The 22946-nt window shown below is 34.2% G+C and overlaps 1 protein-coding gene across 1 annotated transcript in view; it reads left to right on the top strand.

The window, feature by feature from the left end:
• LOC128093370 (uncharacterized) overlaps nt 1-22451 on the top strand; it is a 63745-nt gene extending 41294 nt beyond the window's left edge. Inside the window, exon 4 of the mRNA XM_052709910.1 lies at nt 22224-22451. Coding sequence (XP_052565870.1) covers nt 22224-22451 — 228 coding nt within the window. The remainder of the gene's footprint in view (nt 1-22223) is intronic.
• Nucleotides 22452-22946: the final 495 nt, after the last annotated feature.

Here is a 22946-nt window from a genome sequence, read left to right as displayed (position 1 = left end):
CAACATTTTCAAAACTTTTTATTTCGTAAAATCGCGATAACTCGTGATTTTTATAAGGAAACCCCTTATTTTTATATATCAAAATTTTTATGATCATATTTGTTAAAGTACAATTTTTATCTTTCCGAAAAAATATAACTAAACGTCAAAATTGTTGTTCTATTTCCTATTGCTCAAATGGTGCGAGTTTTTGTCCCATAAAACATATAAATAAAAAAGTTAAAAATTGAGAAATACGGATTTTGGGAAATTGAATTCAGTTTAAAAGAAAATATAAATTGACCGAAAAATATTTCCGTGTACCAATTTTTTTCTGAATAGTTTTCATTGATACCTACAGCTTTGCCTATGATACCAACCCGATCAGAATATTCCTTCAAAAGATACAGAATTTCTAATATTTACGTACCAATTTTGTATGGGCAGCTTGTATGTAGCTTATATGGGTGAACCCATGCATTGCAATGACACAAAATAAATTATTCTGTCATATGGAAGTTAGAGGAAAATGAACAAAAAATAAAAATGCCTGCAATCGGTTGGTTTTGTGCTGCAATACAATTATTTTTTGAGTTTTAAAGTCATAGCATTGATATGGTTTATTTTAAATAAATATTTGGATATAAATGCTAAACAAATCAAAGATATTTGACAAATCCAAAACAAAAAGGGTTTGAAATTTACTTACGTAGTTTTAGGATTATTTAAAAGTTCCTTCGAAATCTGATAGAATACGAGAAAGTTTTATTGAAATCAAAATAGACAAAAATACGGAAAGCAATAAAAATAAAAACAAAATGGTATGAAACCATACTGAGATGTGTTTTCAAAAAACAACGAAAATAAATTTTCAAACGATTTCTAAAAGTGTTTAAAATCAAATGATAAACTGAAATAAAAAAACAAGAGCAAAACAACTTAATGGTGAGTCAAACATGATTCTTTCTTCGGAAAAAATAATAATTTGAAGTCAATATTTGAAAATATTTTTCCATGTTTTTTTATTGTTAAACAAACAGTTTTTTTTTGTAAATTCATAAAATTTGAACTGACCTTGAAACTTGAAACAGTTAACAAAAGGTTTTTAAAGTTGCTTTTCAAGTGTTAGAAAAATTTAACAATTTCAATAATAATAATACTTATTTCTAATATGAAGTTGTATCCGAAATTGTTCTCGGTTAAGAAGCAATTTTTAACAAATTCGGTTTCACACATTCACATTCAAACATCATACAAAGACATATTTTGTTAACTGAACAGCGTCTTGTTTTCTCACAAATCAAATCAATAACAATTTTCATTCGCGTCGACTTCATTCAAAGCAACAAAAAAAGTAGTGAGTGCATAAACGAAAACTCCGTCGCAGCATTTCACAACATTATTTCCAAACGCCGCTGCTTCTCCTTCGAGGCACGTCCAAACGAAATAATAATAAATGCGAGTGCCATTTTTTCGCTCTATGTTTTCTGTGTCCTCTGCCTCGTCCTAGTGCAGCAAATAAACTTTGTTATCAAGTTGCAAACGAGGGACAGCGACACAAACACACAGACACCCACAGTTGATGCACTTTCGTCCTTGCGCGACGCCGACCACCACCCACTTTGGTGGTGTCGTTAGCTGGGAAAGGAAAAATCAATCTTTTTTTCTTTTTTTTTTTATTCAGCACGTAAGCCAATCTTGCCGACTGCAGTGTTGCCAGCGAAAGACGAAGCGACGGCAAGTAAATCACGTTCGCACCACAAATCAACATTCTGGGGCTGTGGTGGCGCTCCTCCCTTAATCACTGTCGCCATTCGTTTAGTTTATGCTTTTTTATGTGCTGCATTTTCCCCGCTGGTGAGTGGGGGCGTCGCGACGCTTCAATTCTGACTGAATGGGCGAAGCAGTGAATGGGAACGCTGCACTTTTGCGAGAAATGTTTGCAAATAACGAGATTATTAGCGTCGATTTGGTGTGATTTACTGGAGGAGGGGGAGTTTTCTTTTATCGAAATGTCCTTCAAAAGTCTGAAAGATTTTTTTCAGAATAAAAACAAATATTTTTAAAGTTTGGGGAACACAAACTTTATTCCATACTATTCATGAGAAAATTTAATTACTCTCCGTAATTTGATGCTCCCTTATCATCAAAAATCTCATCATCATCATTATGAAAACTTTTCCCAAAACAATCAGTTCCAAAATCACCTCCCAAACAAAAATTTCCACACACACACACACACACACAATCCCAAAGTCAATTACAAAACCACCCACGCAAGCAAAAATTTTGCACCTTTCCTTAAATTGTTTTTCCTCTTTTTTGCCTGAACGAAAACGGGGGGACCCTTTTCTCGTTCAACTTTGCCGGCAACAACCGTCTGCTTCTGAGCTGTTCGACGTTATCAGATCAAACATAAGGCCTCCCTCCTCATGAAAAGGGTGTCTTCCCCATCGATTATGGACGGAACCACCCCACCGACTGTTAACTGTTTCTTTCCAGTTTCGCACTGTCAAAAGAGCTAGATTGAATTTTTTTACTTGCTGACATTTTTTTTTGTTTTTTTTTTTTATATTTGATATTATAAATATATTTTTTGCTTTATTTTTTGAGAAAAGTGACAGAAACAAACATCAATTTTCCTAAAGTTAACATATGATTTTTTTTCAGTGCAGTCTTTTGCTTCGAAGGGAACGACCGTTCAGTGTCGTCGTTGTGCTTTCTTGTGGTCCAACATGTGGTTTTCCGACGCAATCTACATATTCAATATGCTTCAGACGGCAAGCTGATGAAGGTTCTGGAGATACTGAAGAACAATTTTGTTTTTTTTTAAACTTCAAATTGAAATTTTTGCTTGCTTAGAGTAATTATTAGGAGGTGCATGGAAAATTCCAATAAAGGTCGTCCAAATATCAAGTAACACAATTAAGGAGGGGTAGCTATTGACAGTTGGATGATGCTGCATATTTTTCAATTTTCTGCTACGTAACATTTGAACGAACCCTGAAACCTTTCATTAGCATCCCACCAGACTTGAACCACTTTCCAAACCAAAAACCCCCCACCACCTAATCTAAAGTCCAGCACAACACACACTCTTTAGCACCTATTCCGTCTGCTGATACTGATGCTACCGATCTCTTTGAATTTATGTTTCAATTTGACAGTGGCTGCTAACCGACCGTACACGACTTCCATAAATCGCACCTAATCGCTGCCGTATAAGCTCTCCGAGACATATCTGGACCGGTGTGGTCCCATCTCCGCAGTTGGTTAGGCCTTTGGGCTTTACCTCAGGTCTAGTCAAACTTTTCATGTGGGCTCATTGTTCTATTTTGTAAGGCTTTCTTTTTTGAAAAATTGAGAAATCCTTTTAAAAAATATTGTTTTAATATTTATTTTTATTTGTTTTGAAAAAACAGTCTAGAAGAAGAAGAACACAACCCCATGGCAAACGCGGTGAAGGTGGTGGCAAACAAACAGATTGAACGGAGCAAACAACTTCACCTGCTCTGCTGCACGGGTGTTTGAATTTCAAAGTGACTTCCAGCTCACCGCGCGTCAAAGTGGTCCAATTTATGTTTGGTCATTCAATTAATACATTTTCCGAGACTCGAATACCCAAATAGAGGTTTCACCGAAATAGAGCGTTCGTGGAAGATGTGTGGTATCAACTGAATTTTTAAATGATTATGATTTTTTATTTTGGACTAATTTGTAACATAAAACGCTTATTTTTGCAATTCCGATGTGAAACTGTCAACTTTTCCAGTCCTTCTGGAGAAATGAAATGGCCTTCTTTTCCCTAATAGGGTGCTGAATAGTTCAACTTTTCAACACTTATATCGAAAAGTAACAAAACTTGATTTTTGCAGCACTCGTCGTATTTATCCATCACGGTAAACCTCGTTGGATAAACTTCTTTTTACAACTTGTTGCATAAACTACTATTTCAACACCAATGTAATGTTCCTTAACCTTAAAAATAGAACAAAAATCTTAACATTTTGCACATTTTGGAATGTGATATTTCAAGCAGTACTGAATGTATGTCATTTATTAAAATTATTGATTTTATTTTTTTGTGATAAGTGTACACACCGGAGTATTTGATATATTATTTTGGTTAGGGATCTGGATAAAGGGAAATGAAATGATGTAAGAAAAAAAATCAATACTGAGGCCAGAGATTTTTTTTAATGTCAGTAGGGGTATAATTTTGCTCAAAAAGGTGCAGGTGGTTATGTTAGAGACATGACCAAATTTACTAACAGAGCTTTTTCACAAACGCCCGGAATTTAGTCTTTTTGAATGTTTTGATTTGGCTAAAACTTTAAGGTGGGCTTCCCGAAGACCAATGAAGCTATTTCGCGTCATTGGTTTGACCAAACAATGTTTTGATAGCTGTCCATACAAAAATTGTATGTAAGTATTCAAAGATCTGTATCTAATTTTGGAATGGATTATTTTTATCGATTTTGTGTTATGGGCAAATTTATAGTTATAATTCTAAAAAGTTCCTAATTTTTTGAAAATAAGCAGTTCAAAAATCTTCAATTTCATATTTTTCAAAGTGAGTCCTAAGCAAAAAGCTAAGAAAATTTTACATAATTTTGTCTAATAATATTAAAGATTGGTATTTTCGTGCGTGGACCGTTGTTGTTCCCGTTTGTTGCCCTTTTTCTGAAATACATCAACAGAATCAATAAAATTGAAGTTTTATTTGCCAGTATCTATCATATAAGCTAATGTTTCGATTTTGAAACTATTTAAATGAAACGTGAGTGGAATTTTCAGAACTTGTCGAAAGATATATTAAAGATTCTATATTCAAGACCAACATTTAAAAAGAGTCCAATTTTATTTTTTGCCCTTTGAATATGTTAAGCTTCACATGAAAACTGAAGAAATATATTGAAAAGAGCCGAAAAATACACAGAAGTTTTATTTTTAACATTGAAAATCGAAATTTATTTTCTAAAACATCGGCTTCTGTTTGAACCAAATAAAAAAAAAATATAGAAAAGTCTACTCAGATTGTTCGAAGTTTTGAAGAATCACTCTAGAGCATTCCAGATACTCTATACAAAATATATTAGGTTATTGAAGAAAATTCACTGCAAATTATTTGCAACTTCTAATGCACCCAATTGTTTATCTTGATGGTTTTGAATTTGTGATTTTTTTCAGATAAGCGAAACTTTTTTTCTAAGGTGAAAAAAAAGTGGTTCAAAAGATTGATGAAGGGCCATTAGAGTGAGCATTTGTGTATGAGTTTAATAATTGTTAACAATTAGTTCACAAATAGAAATATTCCATGACCTATTTGATAGTAATCCGATGATTACGAAGAAATTATCATTTATTTCAACCTGACGTGACAAAATTGAATTAGTAAGATTTTTTCAGACAAACAACATTATGCTTGAAAAATAATCTGGATTTTTTGTGTTTTAACATCTTAATCTGCAAAAAAACGGGAATTCCAATTAATTAATTCTAAAAGGTCGATCGGTGGAACTTTTTTTCTTATTTTGAAGTTTTTTTCACCTAAATATGAAGGAATTGACCAAGAAGGTTATAGTTGTCTTAAAAAATCGATCAAATTTTGTTAAAAAATTAATGCATTAAAACCCCCATTATATTTTTTTCAAAACCATAACACTTGGAAAGATGCACTGCCAAGTCATTAGGTAGGATACTAGCTGATGAATAGGCCTTTTTCCATTTTTTTGCAAATAGCAATAAAAATAATGTTGCAAAAAAGTATATAATTTAGTCAAATCTCTTGAAAGTTATTAAAATCTAGTGTTAAAATTTAATTTTTCAAAATTCTGCGTTAATTATACCTTGCTATGTAAGTTGCCTTGTAATATTTCGGGTAAGATTAATAATTTATTTTTTTTTCAAAAAGCCATTTTTTCAAAAGTCATAACACGGCGGCAACATTTTTAATTTTACTTCTTTAAGCTTAAAAGTGGCTGGTTTTTGTCCTCTTAAGCATAACAAAAAAAAAAATACAAAATACGGATTTTAGGAAATTGATTTTGTGCTAAAAAAAGGCCTTTTTCTCTTCCATGTACCTATTTTTTAAATAATTATTGCCGACAGCTTTTTCGAAGACACTAAGTTGATTAGAAGTTCCTTCAAAAGATATATATTTTTGAATTTTTACTTACCATTTTCGTATGGACAGCTGTAAAAATTTTATGGAGACTTGTATGGGTGAACCAATGGCTTCTCAAAAAGTTTGTGCAAAATTTGAAAAATACAAAAAAATAAATAGAAAGCCAGAAATGCACAAAATCGGTCGATTTCGTAGAACTGTGCTCGAATTTCAAATTTCAATCTTTATGTTCAGACAAAATATGCAAATAGTATCGCAATACGATTAAGACATAATAACAATTATACTACTGGCAAAAATTTGAAAAAAATGTTAAAAAAACATTGAAAATTCATCATGTCAATTTCCTTTCTGTGGAGCCGAGAAATTTATATTGTGGGAAAGAGGCAAAATATTAAATAAAAATTGTTTTGCTTAAACAAGTGCGAGCTGTAAAACATAACAAAATTAACATTCACAGAAAACAAAAAATCACCAATCTCTCTCCACTTGTACGTTACGATTCCCCTATGTGTGTGAGCCGGTCAAATATTTGCACCAGCAGCTGCCACCTTCATGCCCAATTGTTTACGGCGATGAGTCAAAACAAAATCACAACAGCCAACCAATCTTAATTTGAGCTGAACATCTACATACATACGTAGGAATCCTACGGTCGAACTGTCTGACAAAGAGTTGGCTACCGCCCACCACACCCTCAAACGAAAAACTGCATGTGATTCTGATTTTGCCAGATCAAAAGTTACAAATCCCTGCAAAACGCAACTCAATCGGTGGCAATTCAAAGTCAAGCATGCGTAACACTAAAAAGAAAATGACTTTTTACCCAGTTAAAACTACCACGGGCAGCAGGTTCAACGAGCTTTCAGATGGACGCAGGAAAATTTGGCCTTGCGTGAGGGGGAGGGGCGGATTTTCAATTTCACCCACCAACAGCTCCCAAACGACGACGACGACGACAATTGCTCTGGCGCGTACTCTGCACTGATCTCGTGTCGTGTTCCGTCGTGAACGGCCCATTAAACTTGACAGTTTGCACGAATTAACATTCTCATTCATTTTTATGTGTGACGACTCGTTCTGTGCCCTGGTGACCAAAATGTGCCAGCCATCGTGGGTCCAAATGGCGGGGTTTTGCAGAAGATCTTAAGGCAGACAACAAGTTGCCCTTCTTTTGTCTTTTCGGAGAGATCTGCCCGAAAACAATTTCTGGACTGGTGTTATTGTTGAACTCAAGTGATAGGGGTAGAAATGGAAGACGTTCGTTTTGTTGTGGAAAATCGACGATGGAACAATTTCTCTAATTTCGTTATGACTGCGGCAAAAGGAAAGGATGCACGGAAAAGAGTTTTTTTTTTTTTTTTTTTTTTTTTTGAGAAAATGCTGAGAACAATTTTCAAAGCCATTGAAGCCATTACCCTTTTTTGGTGAATTTTCATTCTGACTAATTTTTTTAATTAAAAATGGTCAATTTAAAATTTTCAAAATATTAGCTTTGCATTTTTTTTAACTTTTTTTTTAATAATCAGGATGCAAAATAAATTGTAGCAAGTATTTTTTTTAATCATGGAAAATTGAAAAATTTAACTTAATTATTCGCCTTTACCTTCATTTGAAAGCTTTTCTTTCGATCTTCCGATTTATGTATCGACCGGCTGAAATTTTTAACGAATTATTTCAATTTTCTGATGAAAAACATTGACCTTTGAAATCCACAAATACTGAACACTTTTTTTTACAGATGTAAAAAAAACTTTGATTTTCTATTTGCTTACATATTTTATGTCAAAATAATGACTTCAAGCGCTCTTTGATATTTTTTTATAAATTGCATGATTTTTTTTGTGAAATTATAACTGATAATTCACGACGGTAATTCAGGTGTTCCACAATTTTGAGCGAAACAATAACATGCCCAATTATGGAACAGGCAATTCGGAGGCAGTGTTTTGCTGCTCTTGATAAAATAGTCTCGAAAATGTAGTATTTTGTAAATTAAAACGACTAATTTCACAAGCGAAATAGCAAGAGAATGATCTAAACAAGGCCCTACAAAAAGCTGGAACGAAAAAATGTTACATTTGCATCAAATTTACCATAAACATGTTCCGAGTTATGGAGTTATCGACTGAAAACAATCATTACGAAAAAATCTGAAAATTATTAATTTAAAACACATGAAATCTCAACTTTTGATTTTAAATAAATTTACCATCGATAAAAAAAACTGAAAATCGGTTGTAACAAGTCTATAATGATCTTCATGGCTGAATTTTGAAAATATTTTATTGAAATAAATCTTGGTTAATCCTATAATGTAAACTTATGATTTGAAATTATATTACAAAGTTGATTTTTTTGGAAACGTTAGACAGTTTTTTTTTAACATTTCACTAAATTTGTAGAATTAAATCCTTATTTGTCTTTAAAAATAATCAAAAAAAAACAATTTACATCTTATTCAAAAAACTCATTTCAAATCTCATGGTTGTTTTTTTACAGCTAGCCACTTAGTTTATCTCAAGATATTTTTCAGTAATCCTCACTCTTAAAAAAATATTCCGGTACCAAATTTAGAACCACTTAAAATCTATCTAAAAATTTCGCAAATTTAAAAAAAATGCATATTAAGGGAATTGAACCATAAAAAGTGATAAAAAGTGAAACACCATAATCGGAAAACAAAATTTCCGTAAATCTTTTTTTTCCAAAAGTTCTAATCATATTTACAAGTTCGCAGAAGACACCAAATCGATCAGATATTCCCTTCTCAAGATACAAATTTTAAAAAATTCACATGCTTTTTTTGTATTACCATTCCACAAAATTGTAAGTAGACTTGAATAGAAAAACGTTAACATAAGGAAGGCATAGACAAAGTTTCATCCAAATCAAAATATTTAAAAAACCTCTATTGTTTAACCCTCTACGACCCAATTTTTTTCAAAAATTTTCGTTTCTCCCGTTTTGAGGAGGTCATTTCTTCTTTTTACTTAAAATATAGGAAATGTTAGTAAAACACACAGCTATAGTTGACCCCTTGAAATTAACATTTTTAAAAACATTGGCAAAGTCACATAAAACAAGTCAAAATTCTCACCTTAAATTTTCTAAAAATTTTAGAGTTCTTCTTTCCAATGCATTTTAATGATCAAAAATCGGTTGAAAAACGGATTTTGGCAATTTTTTGGGTTTTGGGGGGTTAAGAGAATTGCTTATTTTCTTACAATTTTCCTAATAAATTCAACATAACTTTAAAAAATAAAATAAAAATAAGCTTGATTTTGATTTTAAAATATAATTTTAAGAAAAGATAACTATGATGCAAATAGTTCAAAAAATATATGAAAACATGACGAATATTTCAGTAGAAATAATTTAAGGCTCAATTTTAAATTATTGTTGAGCTCCCACCAAAAAAAAATGATCTTCTCTTGCAAAACGCGAAAGTATATTAAAAAAAAGTTCTTGTTAACAAAAATCTTAATCTGAAAATAGAGCAATTTACCAAAAAATAAAAATAATTATTTTAATCAATACACAGAAAAAAAATCATGGTAACATTACATCTGGAAAGGGGTACATCTTATATGTCAGAAAAAATGTTTAATTTTACCTCTGAAAATGTGTAATTTTACCACTTTTCTGTTGTAATGTCGCTTTTTTACATTTTAAAAGAGGTAATATTCAACCTTCCAAAATTGCACCTTCCAAATTTACACTCCTGCGGCTTAAAATTAGGAAACATTGTTTATACCACCCTTGTGTTCACAAAATTTGTCTTTATGTAAGCTTTATTGAAAACGAAAAATGTCAAAAACTTGGACCGTCAAATTTTATTTCAAAAGATATTTAAAATCTAAGGTCGAATTATGCTTCAAAAGTAAAATATGGTTGAATTTTAAATGTTTTTTTTTTTTTTTAAATTTGTTCAATTGTAAGATGATAATAAAAAAATGCGACTGTAAATTTTATTATTGTTCAGAATTTTCTGAGGATCGGTTTTAGGTCATATTTACTTAAAACTGCACTACTGAATTTGTCAGTTAGTTTTCCTCTAAACTTCATTCAAAATAAGCTTGGAGCTGTAAAAAGTTGCTGAAATTTCAGCAAGCTTTCATTTACTAAAAAAATCAGTAGTGCAGATTTCAATAAATTTAACTGAATTCAGTAATGACAGTTTGGTATGTAGAGTGTTTTCAAATACAAACCTGACGAAAAAAATGTTCATAATAATATTGGTTCATCATGAGAAAAAATATTGGGCAAACATTATTTCTAACATTTTCCGTGTATGTACCAGCAAGGACCTCAATATCGAAGCGCGTTGACCGCAAAATGGCTTGCAGGAAGCAATCGTTTTCTATCGCTTCTTTTTTGTAAGCTGCTGGTGAATGAACGAAAACTTCACTTCTTAACCCATACCAAGACAGAACAAAAACCCAGAAGAAAATTTCGGGTTGTCTTCAAAGAGCTTGCAGAACCGTTCGCACATAAAAGAGGGGGGGATTTGTGGAAGGGGTGTAATTTAGTTTGTTCGAAACAATGAGATGATGAAATTGGAAGAAGCGTCCGTCTACCATCAACAGTTTTGCCTTCCTCACTGAGGTAAGGCTATAATCCTGCTCTAAAATTGAACTTTTTATTTAAAGCTCGAAAACCTACCTTGATGTATACATATCGACTCAGAATCGAAAACTGAACAAATGTCTGTGTGTATGTGTGTGTGTATGTGTGTGTGTATGTGTGTGTGAATGTGACCAATAATGTCACGCAGTTTTCTCAGCACTGGCTAAACCGATTTTGACCAAACCAGTTGCATTCGACTTGGTTTAGGGTCCCATACGGTGCTATTGAATTGTTTGAAGTTTCGATAAGTAGTTCAAAAGTTATGTACAAAAATGTGTTTTCGCATATTTTCGGAAGTTGAATAAATGGCAGTAATCATCATCAAATTATTCATCGTTAGTTAGGTAATTGAAAGACCTTTCCAACGAGTCCAAAACATTGATAATCTGGCAACCCTGTCTCGAGTTATAACCATTTAAGTGATATTTATGTACTTTTTTGTAGCCAGATCTCACTTAAATGTATGTAAACAATGTCCGGATCCATCATCCGACCCATCGTTGGTTAGGTAATCAAAAGACCTTTCCAACGAGACTAAAACATTGAAGATCTGGCAACCCTGTCTCGAGTTCTGACCACTTTAGTGTTATATATGTACTTTTTTTGTAGCCGGATCTCACTTAAATGTATGTAAACAATGTCCGGATCCATCATCCGACCCATCGTTGGTTAGGTAATCGAAAGACCTTTCCAACGAGTCTAAAATATTGATAATCTGGCAACCCTGTCTCGAGTTCTGACCACTTTAGTGATATTTATGTACTTTTTTTGTAGCCGGATCTCACTTAAATGTATGTAAACAATGTCCGGATCCATCATCCGACCCATCTTTGGTTAGGTAATCGAAAGACCTTTCCAACGAGTCTAAAATATTGATGATCTGGCAACCCTGTCTCGAGTTCTGACCACTTTAGTGATATTTATGTACTTTTTTGTAGCCGGATCTCACTTAAATGTATGTAACAATGTCCGGATCCATCATCCGACCCATCGTTGTTTAGGTAATCAAAAGACCTTTCCAACGAGACTAAAACATTGAAGATCTGGCAACCCTGTCTCGAGTTCTGACCACTTTAGTGTTATTTATGTACTTTTTTTGTAGCCGGATCTCACTTAAATGTATGTAAACAATGTCCGGATCCATCATCCGACCCATCGTTGTTTAGGTAATCAAAAGACCTTTCCAACGAGACTAAAACATTGAAGATCTGGCAACCCTGTCTCGAGTTCTGACCACTTTAGTGTTATTTATGTACCTTTTTTGTAGCCGGATCTCACTTAAATGTATGTAACAATGTCCGGATCCATCATCCAACGCATCGTTGGTTAGGTAATCGAAAGAACTTTCCAACGAGTCTAAAATATTGATGATCTGGCAACCCTGTCTCGAGTTCTGACCACTTTAGTGATATTTATGTACTTTTTTGTAGCCGGATCTCACTTAAATGTATGTAAACAATGTCCGGATCCATCATCCGACCCATCTTTGGTTAGTTAATCGAAAGACCTTTCCAACGAGTCTAAAATATTGATGATCTGGCAACCCTGTCTCGAGTTCTGACCACTTTAGTGTTATATATGTACTTTTTTTGTAGCCGGATCTCACTTAAATGTATGTAAACAATGTCCGGATCCATCATCCGACCCATCTTTGGTTAGGTAATCAAAAGACCTTTCCAACGAGTCTAAAACATTGAAGATCTGGCAACCCTGTCTCGAGTTCTGACCACTTTAGTGTTATTTATGTACTTTTTTTGTAGCCGGATCTCACTTAAATGTATGTAACAATGTCCGGATCCATCATCCAACGCATCGTTGGTTAGGTAATCGAAAGAACTTTCCAACGAGTCTAAAATATTGATGATCTGGCAACCCTGTCTCGAGTTCTGACCACTTTAGTGATATTTATGTACTTTTTTGTAGCCGGATCTCACTTAAATGTATGTAAACAATGTCCGGATCCATCATCCGACCCATCGTTGGTCAGATAATCGAAAGACCTTTCCAACGAGTCTAAAATATTGATGATCTGGCAACCCTGTCTCGAGTTCTGACCACTTTAGTGATATTTATGTACTATTTTTGTAGCTGGATCTCACTTAAATGTATGTAAACAATGTCCGGATCCATCATCCGACCCATCTTTGGTTAGGTAATCAAAAGACCTTTCCAACGAGTCTAAAATATTGATGATCTGGCAACCCTGTCTCGAGTTCTGACCACTTTAGTGATATTCATGTACTTTTTTGTAGCCGGATCACACTTAAATGTATGTAAACAATGTCCGGATCCATCATCCGACCCATCGTTGTTTAGGTAATCAAAAGACCTTTCCAACGAGTCTAAAACATTGAAGATCTGGCAACCCTGTCTCGAGTTCTGACCACTTTAGTGTTATTTATGTACCTTTTTTGTAGCCGGATCTCATTTAAATGTATGTAACAATGTCCGGATCCATCATCCAACGCATCGTTGGTTAGGTAATCGAAAGAACTTTCCAACGAGTCTAAAATATTGATGATCTGGCAACCCTGTCTCGAGTTCTGACCACTTTAGTGATATTTATGTACTTTTTTGTAGCCGGATCTCACTTAAATGTATGTAAACAATGTCCGGATCCATCATCCGACCCATCGTTGGTTAGGTAATCGAAAGACCTTTCTAACGAGTCTAAAATATTGATGATCTGGCAACCCTGTCTCGAGTTCTGACCACTTTAGTGATATTTATGTACTTTTTTGTAGCTGGATCTCACTTAAATGTATGTAAACAATGTCCGGATCCATCATCCGACCCATCTTTGGTTAGGTAATCAAAAGACCTTTCCAACGAGTCTAAAATATTGATGATCTGGCAACCCTGTCTCGAGTTCTGACCACTTTAGTGATATTTATGTACTTTTTTGTAGCCGGATCTCACTTAAATGTATGTAAACAATGTCCGGATCCATCATCCGACCCATCTTTGGTTAGGTAATCAAAAGACCTTTCCAACGAGTCTAAAATATTGATGATCTGGCAACCCTGTCTCGAGTTCTGACCACTTTAGTGATATTTATGTACTTTTTTGTCGCCGGATCTCACTTAAATGTATGTAAACAATGTCCGGATCCATCATCCGACCCACCGCTGGTTAGGTAATCGAAAGACCTTTCCAACGAGTCCAAAACATTGAATATCTTGCAACCCTGTCTCAAGCTATGACCACTTATGATGCCACTTATGAGCCCTTGAGTGATATGTGTGTTTTTTGTATTCCGGAACTTAACGAAATTAGACGAAATATGTGTCCAAACCCATCGTATTACATATCACCCTTTTTTGGAAAAGAGTGAGGAAGGCACCAACCACATAGGTGGATTAAGTTAGTTTTGCTTTATCTGTTGAATTGGCGAGTGCTTTTTGCTCGAAAGCTTAATGGGAAATGAGGACAAAGTGTCGCACTCGTAAAAGCTCGGTTGTGCGCTCTGACTTTGGCACTCTTGGTCATTGTTTTGGGGGGGGGCAACTATGAGGGAAAATAAGAAAAATGCAAAACAGTTTGAAATTGTGAGGAGAACGAAAGTAGAATCTTGATGAATAAATTGTTGCATACCCTGACAATGAACATAAATGTGGAAAGTTTGGAGAGATAGATAGAAGATATTTAGCCTGTACATTTTTTAGGTGCAAATAAGTAGTGACAGGTGACTTCAAGTTCTTAAGACTTATCTCACAGATAACAAGTACCGACATTATCCTGCTTGGATTTGTACAAATGACATGTCTTTAAGTACTTCCCATAAAAAAGGAACCCCCTCTCAAACAAGATGAATTCCTGCTCTGACGTCGCGACGCCATAGATTAGGGCTAACGTGAAAATAAAACCAGTCCAAATTGAGCCATAATGAATTTATTGCTTCTTCATTTGGACTAGGGGTTGGCTCGAAAGCTGGAAAGGAGGCATGTTTTCGACCTAATCTCAATCTCGACATCTTTATTTCCTGACAGCTTTTCCACCCTCCCTTTCGCCCCTCCATTTTGGCACAACATTTGACTCCTTTATATCCTTTCTTTGTTGTTTATTTTTCTCTGATGGCAAGCAAGTATGTGTTGGTCATTTCCCTGTCGTGTACCTTCATCTGGCAAAAGGAGGAAAATTCAGATTCCCTCTTTTTATTGCCACAATAACTTCATCAAATGGGATTCAAAATTAGAAAAGTTTACACGCACAAAGGGTGGTCACCACGAAGTATTCGAAAAGGGGAAATTCTCGGGAAAGCCATTTTTCCTTCTCCCCTTTTCAAGCCTCTAAAAGTGTTGGCTTTGATCTCACAGCCCCCTTCCACAAAATGACAGTCAGTGTGTGTTATCCTTTTGTTTTGTTGTGTCTCAGAAAAATCGGGGGAAAATTGGCTAAACAAAGGACGAAACTCTCTCTCACACACACAAAAAGAGCGACACTAATCCTCGGCCGAAATCTTTCCGCACGGCGCAGCCCAGCCAGGAGCAGAAGGATAATTTAATAAAAATAAGCTTCGTTAATTAATTTGCTCTTTCCACGGTTGGTTTGCTCGCAGCAGTAGCAGCAGCAGGTCGGGGGAAGAATCTTGCCACAGGAGTGGATTACAGCTCGCTTTCCTCTTTCATTTCTAAGATTTGATATCCCGCTTTAGACTTGGGATTTTTGGGGGTTCAGGGGTTGGAGAATGGCCATTACCAAATCCATTATTATGTGGGATTACGTTTTTGGGGGAAGTTGGTTCTAAGGAAGCTAGGGGAGTTTAAAGGTGTGAAACAAGAAGGGAAATAATTATAATTTGATTTTAAATCTTTAACAAGATTGCTAAGAAACTTTTTTTTTGTTTCAGTCATTGTTTATCACAATTAAATTCAGTTAAATGAAGCCAACTTCCTTTCCCAACTTAAATTATTATTAAAAAATCAGAAGCCAATATATATGAGGACCAAATACATATAACAAACATATAAAATCACATTACAAAGGCTTCATCCTTAAAGTACGTCACGCTTAAATCGGCCAAAATTTACCCCCCCCCCCCCTCCACCCCTTTGTCACGCTTTTCCTATACTTATAATATGCAATGTCACACTTGCTAAGACCCCCCCCCCCCCCTATAGCGTGACATACTTTATGGATGACGCCAAATGTTCATTCAAGCAGTTATAAATCAATGAGACACATTATACCCTACCATGAGTTATAAATATTTTCATCATTCTTTTTTAAAGTAGTATTGTAAAAGTAATTATGCTAGTTCAAATTTCACTTTATGTTTCAGTCACTCAGTTCTGTTCGAAACGTCATTTTTTTTTAATTTCAAACATTATTTCAAAATTTAAACAAAAATTATCACAAAATGATTTGGACGAAAAATTGCAAAACATCAATAAATTCACAGAAAATTGAAGTCATAGTACTTTCCGATCTGAGGCGCAAAAATTCAAAATTTGAAAAAAAGTTTTAAAGTGCCCTATTGAATAATATATGTTAAAATAAATGTACCGTTAAACGGGGTGACTTTGATAGGATTTCTATTTGTTTTTGAAATATTTATCAACTGATAAGGTTTTTTCCAAGGTTATTATTTTTAAAACATGTACTGGGGTAGGCCACACAAAGTCCATACATTATTTTGGAAAAAAAATTCAATAGTGTTTAGAAAAAAAAGTTACGTTAAAAATTCTTAGTTTTAATTCCGGGGTGACTTTGATAGTCATAGTTTTTCTTGTTAAAATCATATTTAAGATGTTCAAACTTTATTTGTACGTTAAATGTACCATCACTAAAGTAGCTAATATAGTTTTTAAGAACAAAAATCAATGTTTATATTTAGTTAACTAAGTTTATAAGCTTTTTTACAAAAGACATTTAAATTTTAGGTTGCCTAAAATTTGTTAAAACTAGATTTTTTCATTAAATTATCGATTTATATTGTATTTTATACTGAATTTGAAGCACGAATCACAAGTTTTCACATTTTACTTGAAATTTGTTCAGCTGAAATTGCTTATAAATTTGGAGAGGTTTTTTAATTGTGTTTGAAACACAATATTATTTATTATTTACAAACTTATTTAACCTTTTCCTAGTGGAAAATTGTCCAAGGAATCCGAAAATGCATTCCGTTTTCCGATTCATAATCATGTTCATTGAGAAAATCATGACACTTTGAGAAGTTTAAAATAATGACTTTAATCAACATTTTCTTAACTATAGTTAACTAACTTTTTAAACTATTCCAAATTTTATGAAACGTTCTTCTTGAGGTACTTTGAACACTTCTCTACCACAGTCAGTATGATTCTAAACCATTCCGTAAGTATTTTAACTGTACTCTTCATTTTGCGGAAAAATCGCGAACCTATCAAAGTCACCCCGTTTTACGGTATACAATTTATCAAAATATTTCACAAAACTTTTTATGATTTTTTAAATTAAAAATTCAATTTTAAGTTTAAAAAATGTCCATGATTTTTAAGCCAGAACTTAAAATACTTAAAGAGACTTGTTACATTACCAAAATTTTGCAAAGAAAATGTTAAGAAATTTCATTAGCTTTCGCTAATATTTCAGAGGTATGCTGCCCGTCATAATATATGTTTGAAATTAGAAAAAATATTGCGCAATTCTTTTTTTGTGAAAAATCGAGTTTAAAAAAGATAGATTTGCTCTAGAGATTAACGTTTATAAAAGTCATTAGCAATACCTACAACTTTCCCGAAGACACCGAACCGGTCAGAAAATCCATTCCGTTCCGATCATAGGAAGGTACACACCAAGTTAGATCCTAATCAAAATTACAAAAAATAATGGTCGCCCAAAACCTCAGATTTTTTTTTCAAAAATTTCCATGTTGTAAATAATTTTCTTTTCAGAAATCATAACTCTAGAGTCAAATCTACCAAAAGCTTTATAGAATGTTTTTTTTTTTGACAGTACAATACAATTTTGTAGATTTGATTGAATATTACAAATTTTACAAAAATCAACATCTTCAAAACCTTTTCAGGACCTTAACAAATAAACAACTCTAGAAATATTCCTTAAACAACCCTTTTCTTTAATTTTAAGAATTCAGGCTAAACAAATATGTTTCTGCATTAATACACCTTATTTTCAAAATTTACTTAAATATCAAAAATACCCTGAACACATTCTGCCTTTGCCAATGTTCAAATTTGAGTGTCCAAAGTTACTCGTTTAAAATGATTGGTAAAAGTTACTTTTTCGCATCATTAGTTAAAATAAATAACAATTCCTTCAAAATATATCAAAATGATAAAAGGAAAAATACAATATTCATTTCGTTTTTTAAATCAAAATTTAGTATACAAAATATAAGTAATAATTTACATTTTCTTGCAAAAATTTTTAAGATCACCATAGAAATAAGCGTTTTATAACTTTCTTAACTTCGTTTCTTTAGCAATTTTTTTTATGAATTTTTGAGGCATAGTTTGAAGTCTTCGTCCAATTTACCACTTTTAACATAATTTATACCTGTAATTTGAATTGAAATCGTCTTGGCTTACCTGAAATGAAAAAAAAATATTTTTAAGTTAAAAGAAAGAGCGATTTAGGAAGAAATATTTTTTATTTTAAAAATTGGATTGCATATTATTTTTATTTATAAATCTTGTTCTTAAGATAAATTTTATCTAATGTATAACTTTGCATGTTTGCATTTAAGTTGATCAAACGGTGCACTAGTAATGCTCTTCTTCCTTCAGTTTGTTTTTCTCATTAATTAAAAAGAGACAAGAATTCCAATTATCAAAACTTCGGTTCATCCATGAAACACTTACTACGTCTGAACTCTGCTCTTCTATCCCTGCAACATTAAAACGAAGAAGAGAGGGGCCTTTTCTTGAACCAGTTATAAACATTAATCAATAACACAGTTCAACAAAAAATCAAATGTTTCTTGTCTCTGAGACGAGAATATGTGTTCCTAGTAGATTTTTGCCTGCTGAATCCGAATCCGGGTCCCGAATTGCTCCAAATGGTCCTAATTTTGAGATACACCCGTTTGAAATGTTAGTTTAGGCCAAAATTAGCTACTTTGTCGACTATTTTACAAAAGAACTATTGAATAAACAACTAAACCAATACATGTATCTTAAAGTTCACGTTTTCCCCTTTCTGAAACACCCCTGGTTTTTTTAAATTTGATTATTTCTACGCATATTTATAGCCATTTTAAAATTAGAATTTGACTTGCATGCAAGTTGGAAAAACTAGAATGAGAACCAACTGAAAATATAATTTTAAAATGGCTATAAATATGCGTAGAAACAATCAAATTTTAAAAACCAGGGGTGTATCAGAAAGGGGAAAACGTGAACTTTAAGATACATGTATTGGTTTAGTTGTTTATTCAATAGTTCTTTTGTAAAATAGTCAACAAAGTAGCTAATTTTGGCCTAAACTAACATTTCAAACGGGTGTATCTCATAATTGGGACCATTTGGAGCAATTCTGGACCCGGATTCGGATTCAGCAGGCAAAATTCTACTAGGAACACATATACTCGTCTCAGAGACAAAATCTTGTTGGACTGTGTAATAGAAGAGCAGCACGAAATTTCATCGAGCACCTAATGTTGGCATATCAACTTTTTGATGTCAAATAATGGCTTCTAAATATTTCCTGTATTTTTACAAGAAAAACATTTAGTTTGTGCGCTATTAAAAACTGAAACACATTGAAGAACATATTAGAAGCGTCAGAAAAGGTAAACTGACCTTTCAATTTTATAATAAGCACTGCTTCAATGAATAACTTTTCAATGTTAATTGTTCTCATTTTCTCCATAAAAAGTGTCCACTATGCAGGTCACTAATGAGAAAACTATATTGAACTTTTTTGCTTTTTCTTTTTTACTTCAATCTTTCCTCGAAACGGAACAAATTAATCCAATGCAAAAAGATGTGGAAATTCAAATTTGATTTTCCCGCAATTTCCCCGCCATTCTCCATCCCTAAAATCTTCGTCAATCCCTCGCTAATGAGAACCGGTGGACATTGTTCCGAATTGGTGTCCTAATTCAAGCCGTCGTTTGGCCTTTGCCCGAATTTTCAGAAGAATCGATCGATTCGGGGTTCGCTTTTTCGCAGATTAAAACTGTGAAAATCCAGCCCTGAAGCTGCTGCTCCAAACGACAAACTAATTATTAGTGTTATTTCATCTGCGGAATGCTTTCGAGTACAGACTATTAATTATCCCTGCGAGGTCCCGACCCAGCCAGTATTTTTATGCCAAAGTCTGACGACGACGGAATCGAGAGGAAAAAGTTTTCGCACAAAAAGGCAGCAAATCTGTCACATTGCTGGTGACACTGCGAGGGGAAAGCAGGGTTGTGGAAAGTTAGTTGAACAACTTGAAAGAAAACGATTTAATTTGATCTTAATCTTGATCAGAACTTTAACTGTTCAGAATATCTTAAATATTTCTTAAGCAAATATGTACTTTCTAATACTAAACCACAGAAATTTAAAAAATGCTGATGAATATCACAAAATATTTTTAATTAGAATCTAACGTCCCTGGCAAGTAACGTCCTTCGCAGTTGGAACAATCTACGAAAAAAAAAACTCTGCCAGATGTTGGCATCAATCGAGGTCCGTACCCGCTACTTAGTTAAGGGCTAAACCCCCCAAGAGGGGGGCACTAACTAAACACACTTTGGCTGGCTTGTGACATATTGTCATAATTAATAGTTGGCACCGAAAACCCGACTTCAGGGTTCCCGGGCCAACTCGGTTGAATGGGTTTCTCCCAAATGTCGCGATAGAAACTAGAAACTGTTGTACCTGTTGATGTCAGTTCTGAAACAGCAGCGTCAGCCCTTCAACATTGTAGCCGGGGTTGGTTTCGCTCGAATGCAAATGAGCAAAAGTTTGCGCTTAGTTAGAATTGATGACGAACGCGCCGAGATAATCGCACATTTGTTCGGTTGCGAGAGATGTTCTGTCAAATTTATAAATTTTATGCATGTGTTAAGTTGGGATATTTTTTGAAATTATCCCTGCTGACTTTGCGACAGGGTACGGAATAATTAATCAACTTTGCCGTGGGTTACAATGTTTACGCGGAAATGTTTTAAAGGGCAAATTAAGTCATGCACAGCAGTTTCTTTCAACAATGAGAAGAAACATATTAAATAAAAATACATTGCGTAGGAATTGACGATTGGGATTCATTGTTGATGCTGAACTTTTTTTAAGAGGATAAGGGAAATTCTCAACGGTATCCTCAAAAATGCAACGACCTGAAAACTTTAAAAAAAACGCCCTTTTAAAAAATTGGTTGACTTAAGGTCAATATTGTTGTGCGGATAACTGACGTAATTTAAAGAGAACAGCTCCTTGGGTCAATGCTAAACAATAACAAAATATGACAAGTGTTGTGACATCGGCACTTGACAAAAACGTTTTACGACTATGAAAAGAAGCTGTCAACGATTGCGTCAATTTGCCAATTTCTAATTCGAAGTTTCTTTTCAAAACCTGGCTGATTTCAAGTTCACAAATTGCGTCAAACGATCGTAGATCGTAGATCGTCACGCTTAAAAATGGTTGCTATCTCATGCCGAACGTCGCTAATCTTGAGAAAAGCAATCCAACAAAACAACAAGAAAAAAATAGTCAAACTCTGATGCTCGCTACAAATCCCTCTGCCACTCGTGTGTGTGCTCCTTCACCTTTTCCCGAGTTTTTCTCATGCCTTGCAGCACTCTCTGATCCTCCTCACTCATCACTCACACCGTGCACACTATCCTCTGGCTCTATTAATAGACTTGATTTTATTTTAGATTAGGCATTTCACTTGAGAGTAATTTTAGCGGAAAGTTTTTTTCCTTTCTGCTTTTCTCTCTATTTTCCTCAATATTATTTCATTGCCTTGTATTGGGTTCTTTATTTTCTGTTCTGCAATTTTTTTCCCTCCATTTTTCTCAACTAGTTCCCCAAGTAACAAGCAAAATGCTTCTACTTCTTAGCAGGTTTTATAAAAGATTTAAAATTTGCTACTCGGTGTTGTGATGATATTGAACAAAACTTTAAAGATTTACGATAGAAATCTCTTAAAAGTATCTTCAAGAGCACTTTAGAACCATGACACATAGTTTTGTGCCACTCTTCGTTGTTTGACTTGAAGTTATCCCAGAGAGGTTATTTTTAAGACCATTTTACATTGCCAAAACTGCCTTAAAACTGAACTAAAACTTCTCCGTTTTATGAAAGCATAATTCAAGAGTCTTTGAACTTGATCTGTCAAATCACTGAATATTCGTACAGTCAGTCAGTTTAGTGACCTCTCCGACACGCAAAATCGGCACGACGCATCCGGACCAGAATTAGGCGTTTCGAGAATGGAGAAAAATGTCCCGCGGAGTGCTAGTGTTTTTAAACCATCGTGTTGATTACTGTGACTAAAAATTATCGTTATTTCTACTTTTTTTTTTCCTGTGATTTTTTTTCGACAGGTGCTGGCCGAAGAAGCCCACCCGGTTGAGGATCTGGATGCCGGTGCGTGCCGCGAGCTCCTGTCCGGCGCCCAGAGCAAACTTTCGTCGGCCGCTACTGATGTGGAACGCGCCGAGGCTGAATTGCCGTTGAAGTGGCCAAGGCTCTCGTCAAGGCTGTCGAATAAGGTGCGAGCAAAACACCAACCTGCCGGTGAATCCGTGTCCAGTACCCGTCCTTACATTTAGATTCAAGTGCGAGATCAGTGTTTTCTTCAAAAGTCGCGGCCGTTCAATGAATAAATAAAATGATTTGAAAAATAATTAACACCATTGTTTTAATCCAACGACAAAAAAGCATTTCCAAAAATCTTTTTCGGATCTACCTCCTGCAAACAAATATGTGCATGCGCTACGGTCGCAATACTACGCGTTTTACTCTGCGATAAAACCGCATTAAAGCTTACTGCAGTCTACATGTTCTTACTTAATCTTGAACAAGAGCTTCTCAAGAAATATAGCTCTAATAACTGCTTTGAGTAAGAGAGAATAGATTTGATGAGATCAGCCATATTAACATGAAAAAATAACGCCCAAAAACGGAAGCCATGTTGATTTTTCTGCTGATGTAGAATTAATTGTTCCATTAAAAATTACAAATCATAGTAATTTTGAAAGATTCATACCTTCGATGCATATTTTTTCGAGGCATCTAAGAAAATTGATCAGTGAAATTTTTATGGC

The sequence above is a fragment of the Culex pipiens genome, chromosome 3, assembly GCF_016801865.2.
Source record: "Culex pipiens pallens isolate TS chromosome 3, TS_CPP_V2, whole genome shotgun sequence".
In the NCBI taxonomy this organism is placed as follows: domain Eukaryota; kingdom Metazoa; phylum Arthropoda; class Insecta; order Diptera; family Culicidae; genus Culex; species Culex pipiens.
The sequence above is the reverse complement of the archived record's forward strand: the minus strand, read 5'-3'. Positions and strand labels throughout refer to the sequence as shown.